Genomic DNA, 14,987 nt, shown 5'->3' on the forward strand with positions numbered 1-14,987 from the left:
ACAAAACACAAGTTACAGCTTAAAAGAAGAACACTTGACCTTTGACCACTGTCTTTATTATTAGACTTGTAAACACAGAACTGCAGTACAGGGCAAATGAAAGAAGGAACACTTGCTTACAGCTCCATTTAGCCTTTTGCGTGAGTTAGTGCATAGAATTCAACATTTAGGAATAAAAAAATCAAGCAAACATTTTAGCATAAGCTGCCTTCTCTTTCTCCTTTTGAGCTTTTATCTTCTGTTTGATCTTGAGTGTTTCTGTCTGGATAGCTGTTTAAAAAGAAAATCCATGACACAGTTATAGTAATATCTTTGCATTAGGTTTCCCAGTATTGCAAGACCAGATCTCACTGCTGCAAATACTATTTTATATACTAGAACTACATTTCATTTTCTGTTAGGTCAGACTTTGTCCCATACTTTGTTTCACCTGTTAAGGTAACCAGGTAGAGGAGGATGTAGGAAGCATGCTGTTGGTATCCACACTGGATTTATGATGTAAAAATCTTGTCTTATTAGATGTTACTGCAACCTGGGAATTATTAAGACCACTGTCAGCTATGCTGTTGACCTCTGTACCTACATAAGCAGGTTATGCAGGGCGCCAGAAGCATCAGTGCTATACAAGAACATGTTTCCATGGCAGTAGACTTGTGCTTAATAAATCAGCATTTAAGTTTCAGCAGCTTGTAAAAACCTCCATTTCAGGCATCAAAGTGGTATGATTTTCTAAGTATTACCCTGGTTACTTTGTTACATTCTTGAAATAAAGAATCTGTAAGAAAGGGCTTTATTTTTACCTTTGTCCTCAGGGGCAATTTCATGAGCCTTTTTAAGATCAGCCTTAATAGAAAGAGAAATATGAATGAATGTTCTGATGAAATGTTTAGATTAAAATAATAATATTAAATATTGTGATCATTACCAGTGCCTGATCAAGATCTTTTATTCCCTGCCATCCTTGTGCCCGTCTGTAGAGAGCTTTAGTATTCGCTGGATCTATCTGAAGAGCCTGTGAATTTAATAAAGTTGTCACGTTAACATGTAGCACTTCACAGTGCTCATCTCTACACGTGGCACTGTGTCCACCAGAAGACAATCTCCCTATTTGATTTGAGGGTAAGCTTTCAAACATTACCAGGGAAAAAGGAGCATTACAATGTAACACGCTCAATAGCTATCTAATCAGTTCTAGTACTGCTGTACCACAAGTAGGCTTTTGTCAAGGACCAGAATAGATTAAGATAAAATGGAACTGCATCTGTACAGCTGTCTAGGTGTTGCTGCAGTTCAAATTATCCTAACCCCAAGGTTCAATGTACAACTCCCTATTATATTGCAGCTCGTTCCTCCACACACACAAAAAAAAAAAACCCTGAAAAATGATACCACAAGTAAAATGGAATTTTCTGTTCCTATCCTTTGGTGAAAAGTTTTTTCACTATAGGATAGGAAGATTCGTATAATTGTGTGATTTAGGAACCTTGTCAAGTTTCAGTCATTACACATTTGGTTTTATCGACAAGCATATTCCAGCTGACATATATGACAGTACCAAAATAGGAAATAAAATGACCAGGAGGAGAGATTGTTCCACTTGTTTATCACTAATTATTTTCTAAAGTGCTTCAGTTAATTAGGCTAGTTCCATTCTTTAAGAGCTTTATTTTCTTGCCTCCGAAAATCTGTTTTTTTCTTACTACAAAGATAGTTCTATGTTACACTTTTTTGAATTTAAAAAGTATAGCTTTTTTATGATTAGAGGAAATCTCTCTGTGTAAATGTGGGGTTTTATTAGTTTCATTTAACTTAAATTCATTAAGAAATCTAGACACTAGAAGCAGTATCTAGATGTTTTTCTGATCACTTCAGCATCAGCTTTTCATATAAAGTAAGTATTGTTCTGGAAGTTCATCGTGATCTGTCTTCTGCAAAACCTGGAGCCTCTTTGGTGTCAAGAGTTTAAAAAAATGAAGATCCTGCCCTATGAATATGCATGTAGCATTCCTTATTTGTACCTGGACCAAATGTGCTTACAGCTAATTTAAGGCAAGGTTTCTATGAACAGGTTTACCTCTGTCATTTCTTATTTGCACCAAACAATGCATGTATTACAGATTAGTAATTCAAAAAAACTTTTGGCCGCAGGAAATCCTAACTAGAAATGTATAATTTCTCATTAATAATTCCTTGAACTCTACTAGTTAGTCTTAGAAAACTGCTGCTCTGATTAAAATACTGATTTACTGTTTAACATTTGTTATGGTACCAAAACTGAATACATTACAGATAGCTACTACAGTTACAGAGCTGCCTTGAGCAATTCTGCAATCATAAAAAAAAAAAGTTTTTCAGACTTGCAAGTATTACAAGAATTATGATTAATGATTTCTATATGTAACGCTTAAATGCTGTTTTTATTTTTGTATCATTTTCTGGAGGACAGATGCCATATTACTCTCCATTTCTCTTTCCCCTTCCATTTGTCCATCCTGATTAGCCAGTTGTGAAAGTTCTGCAGAACTGCAGAACACCCTCAGCAGGCAGAAGCTCTGGAAAGATGCCTCACATGCAGACTAGCTGGGACTCCTGCTTTCAGCAGGTAGCCCTAGCAGATGTTCATTATGATCCTCTACTAACAGATAAGTGTTCTACACTCGGGTTTTTGGTTTTTTTCAAAATTTCAAAGTTAGATGAGTTATTTCAAGTTTCCTAATATGTACTCAATTCTATTATTTTCTTGGGTTTTTTGCCTTTAATTCTATTGTTCTTCAGTATTTCCATTTTGCTTCCTTCTTTTTGAATCTCTTAGAAAAGACCCATACTAGAAACTTAGTAGTAGCTTCACAATCCTCCTTTTACTTTGTTTTCAAAGCATGATCTTGTCATAAGACTCTTAAAAAAAGTATTGCAGTTTCAGTCTCCATTCTCTCCATAGGCCAATCATTAATCAAATTACTTAATGCGAAGTTTACCTCTGAACAACTTTCAATGGCTCCCTGCCAATCCGCCAGTTTCAGTTTACAAGCGCCAATGTTTAAAACACAGCTCAACCCAATGGTCTTTAACTTTGGCTTGTCTCCCTCCTCTGCCACTGCTTCAGAAGCTTCGACATACCTGGAGAAAAACAGGTTTACAATGAACATGGGTTAGTGCTGCAGCTTCAGTTTTGTTCCGTCCTTAGCTAACTTTCCAGAGACAGGCACAAGATGCCTTCTCCAAAGGGGCATTTCTAATGCAGTTTCAATTCCACTATTACAAATGGTTTTTTACACCGCAGTATGTGAGACTTAACCTAATAAAAGGTGAACTTATGGCTTCATGTAAGAACAGAGGAGGAACATACTCCTGTCCCTACACTGTACTAACAATGTCTTTTTATTCTTAACCAAGATGGCATGAAACCATTAGAATTTTTCTCTGAAATTGTTTATTCCCAACAAACATACTGCTTACCTGTATCTCTAACTCACAGGTGAACTGACAGGTAAGCTCTATTTCCTTTTCCTTAATTTATAGTGTGCTAATGCTGGCAGGTTTTATCTCAAATGTCAAAGGTCTGCTGTGGATTTGAAAGTTTGACTCTTTTAATGGCCTACTTATAGAACTTCTTTTTCTTTCAAAATACACAGAGCAAATCAACAAAAATCATGCTTGCAGACATTCATATTTTAACTGTGCCATGAATAACACAATTTTTGCAGATTGGTGCTGATTTAATTTCTATTTTGTATCCCTATCTTTTGAGTGCTGATGGTTTGTATATAATTTTGGAGTACAGAAATAAGCAATGTTTAAAATACAAATTAGATGTGATGCCACTGGTTTGTCTGCTTGCTATGCATCATGCAAGAGATGAAGCCAGAAGAGAGAACAAAGGTGCAAAAGCAAATAATACGAAAATTAGTTACATTCAAAGCAAACAGAGTACACCTATGGGATCTACAACTCACACCAAAACATGAAAGACTGCAACCATTCTAGAAACAAAAATAGAACTTTCAAGTCAAAGAAATCTGTAAGTTCAATATGAAGGGAAACAAGAGGGAGTAATACATTTGGATGAAGTGCAAGTTCTTACATTAAAAATAACTGGTTAAGCATCAGTAAGATAGGGAAAAAAAAGAACCGAAGATTATAATGGAATCTAAGCTTGAAAGAATACACAGTGCAACACTGATTTGAAAACATCATTGCCAGATGTCACTGTTTGCTAGGTGAGTTGTAACTAAGACAAGGGTGCTGCCTCTGGTAAGAGCTGTGCCAGAACTACTCCATCCTATCAAGTAGGAAACGTTATGATAGAACAGTGGGGCATGTCCACTTAAGTACGAAAACGTTTTCCAGCTTTTCTTTATAGGTCAGATACGACTAGTTTAGAGAAGCTACTTTCCATTCACTAGGACAAAAAATTAGTATCAAAAAGAAGCAGTCTACACAAACTGAAAGAGCCTTCAGTAGGTTGTGTTCAAGTTGGCATGACAACTAAATGGGAGTGATGGCATAATTATACTTATTACTTCTCTTAGAATGGTTAGTTAAAACGCAGAGTTCCTTAAGGCTCATTCCAGCCTTTTTTCCTTATGATTTCTAAAAGGTTTATGTGTCAATCATTAATTTCACTTTTGCTGTTGGACTATGAAAAGATTCTTGAAGGCAGAAGTTACATCTTGAGTTAATATCTATAATTAAAGGATGAATTTTTATGCTTCAGAAAGACATTACTTGTATGAAACTCAATTAGCTAAAACACAGCATTAAATACTCCTGAACGCATTTTCTTTCATTATTGTTACTGCTGATTAACTAGTGACCATAAAGCAAGTTAAAAGCCAGTGTAAAGTTACTGGGAGAACCACATTTAAATGAAGCTAGTATCATGATAGAAGAAAGGAGCAGTATGGAAACAAAAACATGAAGATTATGATTTTGAAGGCAAGTCTGATTTATACATGGAGTCAGGATGATGCCACAGCGCCTCAAAATAAAAAACAATAATGAATTAAGCATCACGTTTGGGAGTGCTCTCTCTTGAACTTGGCAATCTCCTAAGCCTACTGATTATTAGAAATCTGAGAAGTATCACCCTCCTTTCCTCTCCACACACACAGTATACTACTGCACTTTTCTTCCTAGGTATGCACCAGCACAGCAGGAGCATTAACAGAGGAACATCTAGCCAATTCTGAATAATACTTATTGCCGATAGCTCTTACCCAGCAGTAAGCAGAAGATCTACTTAAGCAAGTAGCTAGAACTCAACTAAATGTCTTCCAGACTCTAAAAGTTATTTTTTAGAACAGAAGAAAAAGCAGAGCACCACGCATTTTTTAAATGCACGTACAGTTGCTTGATAGCAATATCTATTTGGATTACAGGAACTCCCTCATTTAATGATGATAGCCTTACCGTAAACTTTTACTATACTTTTTAGCTGCCACTGCCCAATTTTGCGATTTGAAGAAAGTATTTCCTATATTCTTTATGTCTTCTGCTATGGCCACAATCTTGTCAACCTAATAAATAGATGGAAAATATAAGATATAAATTTACTTATGAAAATAGTCTTAGTTTACCTAATTTTTACAGTAGGATTCCATGTCCTTTCTCTTTCAAAGACTACAATAAAATCTCAGAAGTATTTCAGTTGTAGATAAATACTAGCTTACAGCCACTCCTGTACAGTTCTCTATGTTATGCAGTAGTCTGAAAGATTAAACTTGTAATGGGTTTTCTACAGTATAAAGAAGGAGAAAACACCAGAGATAACAAAGCAGTTCAACTCTGCCCTACATGCTATATAAAGCAGTGCTGACCATTATTCATAGAAAAAATGACATCTCAAAAATCAAACTACTCAACCAAGACTGCTTTATGTGCAAGGATATTTCATCTTCTGCCTCTCAAAATGGTACTGGCACTCTGCATGTTCTAAACGAGAAGTTGTATCAACACACGTTTCTTTTTCTCAAAACGCTTCAAATTTCTATGGAATGAGAAAAAGAACTGCCTGTGTGCATCAAATCCATCATTTCTATTTCCAGAGTGGCATATATTTCAAGTGTATAGTAGCATCTAGCTGCTATATACTAAAAATATTTATCATTTATCATTTTATCATTTTTTGCAGGGCAACATTTTAAGGGTGGACGTTTTAAAAGCTGCATAGAAAAACTCTGTATATAAGATATTGAGATAGTCATCTCTTGGCTGGAAGTCTAATAATTACAACTTGTCACTACAGTACAAGCAAAAAATGAGTAAAAAGAAATGAACAGAAAAAGAAATAAGTGTTGTTAGTTACTGGGAAAAAATCAGTTGTAATTAGCACTGAATGGAGAGATAGCAGTTTCCTCCCCCAGCATTCACTTTCCTAAAAATGAACATAACAGTCAATCAGAATCTTGATTCTTAAAAAAAAAAAAAAGGAAAAAAAAGCTGAGTGAACACCATTGCAGACACCACAAAACTCAGAGTACTTACCGGTCTCGAGTTCTGTAAAATAAGTACCTTAAAAGAAAAATACTTACATCTTTTAAGTCTATATCTGAATCTTCAGGAAAATCTGGATAAGCATCTCCAGAACCATCCTGGGGAACAATTCCCCAGTCATCTCCCTCCTTTAGCTCTCCACATTCTGCAATGACGCACAACTGAAAAAGAAAAAAAAAGTATGTCAATAGCAGTTTTGCTGATTAAAGCAACTCCTCCCTCGCCCACCCAAAAAAAGCACCATCTCATCCCTAAGTGCCTTAGATTTTGCTTACCTTAGCAGGATTTTCTCCATTTACTTCAACGTTTTCTAATATTTTAACAACACCCATTCCTTTGATCACTTGGCCGAAGACCACGTGTTTGCCGTCCAGGTGAGAAGTAGGCACTGTTGTAATAAAGAACTGGGAGCCATTAGTACCAGGTCCTGCATTGGCCATGCTCAGCAGCCCCGGTTTATCATGCTGCATTTGGGGAAAAAAAAACAAAACAAAAAAAAAAAACCTACATCACAACCAACATATACAAAATCACTTACAAGATCCTGTAAGGCTATTAATATATGTTGCAAGGGCAGACACAATAAGGACTTGGTAAATCACAGTTACGAACAGTTGGCTGCTAATCTTACTAATCATGACCAAAGAGGATGAACACCCAGTTCTGCATCTGTACTTGCCACCTAGTGTTCTAGCAAGCACAGCCACTCTCATGTGACTTGATGCTCTTAACACTTCTTGTACAGTCAATCCACCCCAGCAGTCTGCTCCTGAGTTGGAACAGATCACCTAAGAGAGATGTGAATTTCTCACATTGATTTTTTGTTGTTTTTTTTTTTAAATTACAATTAATGCTAGGCATCACTGACCAGTATACAAAAAGCCAAGGAACAGTAAGCTCTGGTGTTGCTTTATGCATGCACATTTTGTCTGTAAAGATTCAGAGAACAAATTAGAAAGTTACAGATGGACATCTGGTAGCTCTGGTCTTCAGAACATTTACACTCAACTCCATTTTGCTTGGGGCCAAGTCTCAGCATCAGTCCCATGAAGAGAGTCCTACTTATCAGCAAAACTCTTACTAACTCATGCATTTTCTTGTTTGGAAAAACAAGGCAGATTAAAGTGGCTCTCCCATGATGGTTTCACCTTTCATTTGGCATGCTTGCAAAGCAAGTGGAAAGTCCGGAAAATTCAGACTGACAGACTCTCAGCTTGCAAACTGTGACACAATAACAGCACTGCCTGAGGACTGCACAAAGGGGAGTTGCACAATGGCACGGCCATTAGCTGGAGATGTAACACCAAAAAAAGCCTACTGGGAGAAGTCAGGCATGGTAAGCTGGCTGCTGGCAAAATTTTGCAAATTATTCCAGTTCATGGGTTAACTATATAAGTACAACAAAATCAAACAGATAGCACCTGTGTTGTCCAGCATTAACAAAAGCAGCTCACTATTGGCCAGACAGTGGTTTTAAGATGTTGTTCAGGACTGGTAGATACTAAGTCTACTGTCCAGTGAATTTCTGCATCGTAGGGGCAAGTTAACTCCCAGACAAATCCTAACATACTTCACTACAATGACGACAATGGGAAACAAGCTCCTAAATGCCATACAAAACCCAATGAGCTCTCCAGCTCATCCCTGACACACTGATAACTTTTGCTACAGCTGAACAGAGGAGTGCAGAAATAGGGATTGTTTTCATTCCATTCATAATCATCCCCAGATTACAAAAAAAAGCAATGATGCCACAAGATGTCCTTCATGAGAGACCTACAGAGTCCTCCAACAAGGACCAACGTGGAAGAGAGATAACCTTTATGCAGCAATGCTATGGGCACCACCAGAGGAAAGGTCAGACTAAGGAGAACATCTCGCAGCTGTAACAGATGGAATTGCCTGGGAGCTTGCTTTAACCACTGGACAGTGATGTCTGCCCATTTTTTAGTTGCTGTTATTACAGGGTCTCACATAGTAAGACAACTAAACGTCACTGGAAATCCAAAAACTGAATGGAATTACTATTTTCAATAGAGTACCTTATAATGAAAGTTTTCATCTTCAAATTTTTCACCATATATACTTTCTCCACCTGTGCCATTTTGATTTGAGAAATCTCCGCCCTGGACCATGAACTGCTTAATTACTGTAAAAGAAAATAATGACAAAATGCAGCAGCAAGTCAGGAAAGGCACTAGAAAATCAAGTCAGGAAATCAACACTCAGAGAACTTCGGAGAGCTTACTTCTATGGAAAGGGCACCCTTTGTAATGGAGGGGTTTTCCAGTTGTCGGCCCCGTTCCTTTCTCTCCTGTACATAACGCACGGAAATTTTCAGCAGTTTTAGGTACAATGTCAGCAAACAACTCAAAGACAATTCGTCCAACTGAAATGGCAGAGAGAAAATGATTAATGCGTTAGTCCTGTCCTCGGTACAGCGATGCATTGCGCATTTCAGGGCGAAGGAAATTAATGTTTCAGACCTGATTATTTTTTATTACTGTTACATGTCGGAAATCGCCGGCAAAGCGGCGCGCCACGGCACACCCAGGGCTCGGGCCGTCCCATGCCGACCAGACGGCGGCGGATGGCGGCCGCCCGCACGTGGAGGCGCTCAGGGCCAACCACGCGGCACCGCCCCGCCGCTCTGCGCTGCGATGCGCTGCTCCCCCACGGCTCGCGCAGCGGGTGCCATGTTGCCCTTCTTCTCCCCGCTTCCCCCGGGCCTACTGATTCCGGCGGGGGCACACGCGGCAAGGAGCCAATTCCCCTGCCCCGCGCTTCTCCGATCCCCACCGGGAAACGGCCGCCCCGTGAGGACCCGCTCCAAGGCGAGCCCGCTCCCCGCGCCACAGCGCTTACGCACGTCCCGAACGTTTCGCGCCCACCTCGCTCTCCCCCGATGTCTACATCGAAGAAGGCTCGAGGGTTGCGGAGGTTGCCGGGCCGCTCCGCAGGGGACGGGTACGACATACTGCTACCGCCCGCTGTCCGCTCTGGCTCCACCCGCTCAGCCCCCCCCACCCCGTTCCGGCCGCCGCGGGGCCGGGGCCGCGGCCCGCTCCGCCCTCCGGAAGGGGGGATGGGTTGAGGCAAACCAAAACTCCCAGCCACCTTTCTTGGGCGAGAGGTGTGGAAGCTGTCCTTGTTGAACGTGCTCCTCACAACCTAATTCCCAGACCGAAAGAAGAAGTGCAGTAGCACTGATATTAATAACCCTGCATGCCCTGAGCTGCGCGGTGATGTGAGCTCCCGTGCATATGTTGGTTGGAGGTGATGGGCACCGAGTGCTGTTGTGAATCACATCTGGGAACCCTCGGCAGAAGGGAAAGTCATCTGCCACCATCTGGGAGCGCTTAGTGAGGCATCAGTGGAACCACGCGAAGGCATTTGGTTCTCTAAGCCAGGTCATGCAGCTGTGTCAGGGATTTCACATGCCCCAGTGTCAGAGGCCACCGGGGCCATGAGCCATGTGTGAGTCACCAGGCATATGGCCATGGGCCATCATTACACTTAGCATGGGTGAAGTGCAGAGAGGCAGGAGAAATGATGCCACTGAGGCAGAATGGGCAAGCCGAGAGTATGGTCGTCTTTGGCAGGCGTCAGAGTGAAGTGTGCAGAGCTGGCGTGCATCCTCCACAAGAGCTGCTGGCAGCCTGCAATCAGGAAGAAGCAGTGATTCATTCCTCAATGAACTCCAACAGCAGGCTCACACGCTCCTGCAGCTGCGTTTCTGGCCAAGTTGGAAGAGTTTATACTCTAGATTAGTAATTCGTATTACAGTAGTTGCTCAGAGTCCCCATGTGCAATGTACTTTAGAGGTGCAACAGAAGAAGCCGTTCGTGTCCCAAGCAGCTTGCAATCCACCAGCTGTGTCTGAGGCAAGAGAAAGATTAAGTGAAAACAAATACTGCCGTGCTAATTTTAACATGTGAGCTGAACAAGAGGGACTGGGAGGGGATTAGGGGGGGTATTGATGCTGAGAGGGTGGAGCCAGATAGGGCAGCGGGGGGCTGCAGTATGTCACACCCGTCCCCTGCGGAGCGGCCCGGCAACGCCCGCCCGTTCTTCGATGTAGGAGACTGAAGCACACACACAGCTGCGCAGCGGAACGAGGCCACGCCGCGCGGCGCGGGTCACAGTGCGACATCCCCGCTGCAGCAGAACGCCGCCAGCCCGCCCCCTACCACGTGACACGGCGCGTCCACGCACGTGACCTTACCCATCACACGTAGCCCCTCCGAGAATAGGGGGGAGTTGGTAGGGCTGTTTTCTCGTCAGCAGGGTGGTTGTTTCGCATCTGCTCTTTTTCTGTATAAAGCTGAATAAAGGGTGCCCATATTAAACGCACACAGAGCACCTGTTGACTCCCAGGTGATTCACAGAACCACAAAATGCTTTGGGTTGGAAGGGATCTGTAAGATGATCTAGTTCCAACCCCCTGCTATAGGCAGGGACACCTCCCTCTAGACCAGGTTGCTCACAGCCCCATCCAGCCTGGCCTTGAGTGCTTCTAGGGAGGGGGCATCCACACTCTTGCTGGGCAACCTGTTCCAGTGTCTCGCCACCCTCACAATAAATATCTAAATATCTTCTGATGCCTAGTCTAAAACTACCCTCTTCCAGTCTAAAGCCATTTCCTTTCATGCTGTCGCTACCTGCCCCTATAAAAAGTCCCTCCCCCACTTTCCTGTAGGCCCCCTTCAGGTACTGGAAGGCTGCTAGAAGGTCCCTCCAGAGCTCTTCTCCAGGCTGAAGAGCTCCAGCTCTCTCAGCCTGTCCTCATAGGGGAGGTGCTCCAGCCTTCTGATCATCTTCATCTGCAACCCCGGATACTGTTGGCCAGGATACTGTTGGCCTTCTGGGCTGCAAGATTGCCAGCTCACGTTGAATCGTTCATCAACCGACACCCCCAAGTCCTTCTCCTCAGGACTACTCTCAAGCCATTCTCTGCCCAGCCTGTATCTGTGCTTGAGATTCCTCTCAGCAGAATTAAAATGCAACATTAAACAAAGAAAGAACTGTATGTTCTTGCCTCACCATGTTTTAAGAAGCAAAGTGTCTGCTGTGCTGATATGTCAGAAATTGAAAGAGAAGTCAGGCGGGTGCCCATCGCTGACTTTCACATCGTTTAGTTAAGAACCAGGCAAAAATAGGAACACTTTTTACCTGTTATTTTATCTCTGCTTAGTGTGCTTAGTGCGTGCTGTAGAGACTACCGAGCAGGGCATCACACAGGACCTTGGGACATATGGAGGCACAGCAGCATGGCCATGGCTTGTATTAGTGATACAAGGCAGACCTGGGATGAGGGAGAGGTGCGGAGTGTTGGCTGCCCTCTGAGCGGTGGTGCCACTGTGCTAGGGTGGGATATTAGTTCTGTAGCTGGGATCTGTGCCCTCCCTTTTGGTACAAATACATGTCCTGTATGCTACTGTAATTCCATGTAAATGTATAATGCTATTTATTGTTGTTATTGATCACTCAAAGGCATTAAATTATCCAATTAGGATAACTGTTTGTTATGATGTAGAAAGCATTTTTGATCTGCATCTGATAGGGGTAGGATGAAGTCCAAGATGAAGCACATTGGCATGGATTTAAAGACGAGAGCACAGCCTGCAAATAGGAAGTCCCACAGTGGATTTTGCCATTGAAAATCTAGGGTAGGAGGATCTCCTGCTAAGCTTCGGATGGAGTCCCAGGCAGGAGGCTGAGAAATACAATCTGCCAGTGCTTACAGTCTTGCTGTATAGAGGAACGAAATGGGTCCTAGACAAGTGCTTGAACATCCACAGTCATGTTCATCTTCATGCTCTTCTGTACCTTTGCTTCAGGAAACCTGACAGAATACATAAGTAAGTAAAAGTGATGGTTATAAAGGGCTGTAAATACCTATTGGTCTGTACACAAGACAATTCTTAGCAAATTACTCAGTATTTGTATTTTGGTGATTGAAAGAAGAGATCCTTTACCTTTCTGTTTTTAATGCTGAAGACTGTTAAAAGCCAAATATTTCATATATTAATAATTACCAGTATTTTTTAAACAATTTACTTACATTATTGCTTGCTTCTCTTTAGACTTTCATTTTTAAATGACTGTATCTTCCATGTAAAAAGAGAGAGAAACTGCTTATCTATATTAAGGCAGCATCTCTGTGGTGTTCTACAGGGGCTGGAAAAAGTTGCTGCAGCAACAGCATACATTACATAATGCTCCATTCAATGAAGGATGATGGAACTGCTTTGCAGGGAATGCGGTCCCAGGCACTCTGTTGCTGTCAGTCTCTACCCCTGCCTGAAAAGTGGAATGCATTTTGGAATAGGCTTTTAAAGTTCTCTGTGGAGAGTAATTTAGACTTACTGTGCTAAACAGTAATAGTAACAGTACGGAGAGGCAATAATTCTAGACATTAATGGATAACACATTTTCCTCAGCAGCTATAAAAATCAGATTTTATTTATTTTACAGAATCCAAAATGTAGCTGATGCTTTACTTAGTGTAGCAAGACTTAATCTGCCCTTGTGTAACTTCACGCAGCACAAATCAGTAAGCAGTAAGTAATTACCACATATCCTCGATTAATGAACCTTTTTTAAAATCTTGAGAGCTTACATGTTCCGGCTTCATTTTGTGGTTACTCCAAAGCCTAATTCTGACAACAAAGGTTTAGGAATGCTTTGTGTTTATGTGTTTGGGACTGAGGGATGGAAAGGAAACAGTTGTAATGGACCTCAAAGTTTCATCTGGGGCTGAGTGACAGCGAGGCTGACTCTGACTTAGGAGGCTGGGATTTTAAGTCAGTTTGTCCTGGCTATAAAGTCTAGTTCCTGCATTTTCAGGAGAGAGTCTTCAGAGATATATGGTCTGTGGAACACAGAAACACCCAAACATCTAGCTGTGCCTGGATTTGATTGATCCCTTTAATGTACTGGCAGCATTCTAAGGCAGTGTCATGTTTTTCTACCTTCAAGAATCTATCTCCTTTTCTGACCTGAGTTTCATCAATTACAGTGTGTTTCTCTGTTCTCTCTGACCTTTAGGAGATATTATAAATGAGATTTTGATTCTCCTATGCCATATTTTCATTTGGTGAAAAGGATAAGGAGAGTGAGGGCTGTAGAAGCACTATCTTGCTGTAAATGCTCTTTGTTTGACAGATAGTGTGGCATTTTTCTTTACATCTGCTCATATTTTGCACTCCTGGGATAGTGAAAAGTCACTGCATTTTCTTTGCCAGGTGTCCTTTACAGCCAAACTCTATTTGGGATGGGATAATACATACAGACTATGAAAGTTATTTTCAGATGAAACTAAACCAGGCGTTTTTTTTTGCAGAAATGCATTCAGTGTGCCCCAGCCACTGCCAATCATTCTGCCCACAGGACCAGCCTACAACCAGTCCAAAATAAAACCCTGTGAAGTGTTCATAATGTGGGCTTTGGGCTCTCTAAGCCAACTGGTTTACCTGCGGTTCTTCCCTCACTGGCCACCACCGCTTGACGCAGCCCCACTTGATGTGGTGGCAGCCACAACACTTGCAACTTGAAGTTTCTCTGGACAGTTCTGTGAGAATTACAGTGCAGTGTTTATTTCTGGATCTGGGTGCCCAGCAACTCACTGACATTGCCTACTCTGTCAGCCACGACGGCTGTCATCTTATACAGCTGCATCCTGCTGCTCACTCCCTTGCAGGGCACTGCCAGCACTATGCCCTCACATTTATGTCCTTTTTTTGATGGATTGGACTGGCTGCAATGACTGGGTGCAGCCGGTGATGGTGGTGGAAATGAATACTCAAAAGCAGTACACTGGGTGTTCAGTGTTATGGATAAAGCAGCTGAGAACCTTCAGAATGGTGATCCCTTCTGGGAACAGGCCTTCCAATGAGGTCAGCTGAGCATTTTCCAGATTCAGCCCCATGTTTCAGAAGGAAGACCTGATGAGGCCAGCAGGTTGTCATCTCCTGACTTTTATTTTAAAGGTATATCAGCTGCTCCTGACACTGGAAAGCTGGCTCCAAGATGCAGCTTGTCTGTGTCTTCTGACACTGCTGGATGTCAAGTTGGTGTCAGGTGTTGTGATGGCCCTACATCTGCCTTGCCATTCTCCATGTCCCATCTCCTCATTTCCCGAAGAAGAGTGGGATTCTGCTTTGTTTGCCAATGCCTAGCTGGTAAAAGGCAAGCATTCAGATTTATGTTCTCTTGGTGGCTGGGTGGACATGGGTTCCTGCTGGTGGACAAGGCCACACATAAAGCTATCAGAGAGCATCCAAAGGAGGGCTCCCAGAGGTGGTGAAGGCTCTGGAGGGCAAGACGTATGAGGAGCATCTGAGGTCCCTCTGGGATCTGGATTCAGCCCAGAGCAGAGGAGCTGAGGGGAGGACTGATGGCGGCTGCAGCTCCTTGCAGGGAGCAGTGAGGCAGCACTGAGCTCTGCTCTCAGTGACAGTGACAGGGCCCGAGGGAACGGCATGGAGCTGTGT

The 14,987-nt window shown here is 42.2% G+C and overlaps 1 protein-coding gene across 2 annotated transcripts; it reads right to left on the reverse strand.

Moving 5' to 3' along the window:
• Positions 35-9,536, reverse strand: PPID (peptidylprolyl isomerase D). Of its 2 annotated transcripts, XM_021396723.1 has the most exons (10): positions 9,384-9,536; positions 8,741-8,881; positions 8,535-8,641; positions 6,768-6,956; positions 6,531-6,653; positions 5,410-5,516; positions 2,976-3,117; positions 926-1,012; positions 801-843; positions 35-270 (listed from the first exon to the last, which is right to left on the reverse strand). In XM_021396723.1, exons 1-10 carry the CDS (start codon positions 9,466-9,468, stop codon positions 182-184), a joined length of 1,113 nt encoding a protein of 370 aa, XP_021252398.1. In that variant the 5' UTR covers positions 9,469-9,536; the 3' UTR covers positions 35-181. The 2 variants fall into 2 exon arrangements, 1 of the variants encoding a protein (XP_021252398.1); XR_002438610.1 differs by lacking the exons at positions 35-270; positions 801-843; positions 5,410-5,516.

Source organism: Numida meleagris, chromosome 4 (genome assembly GCF_002078875.1).
Source record: "Numida meleagris isolate 19003 breed g44 Domestic line chromosome 4, NumMel1.0, whole genome shotgun sequence".
In the NCBI taxonomy this organism is placed as follows: Eukaryota; Metazoa; Chordata; class Aves; order Galliformes; family Numididae; genus Numida; species Numida meleagris.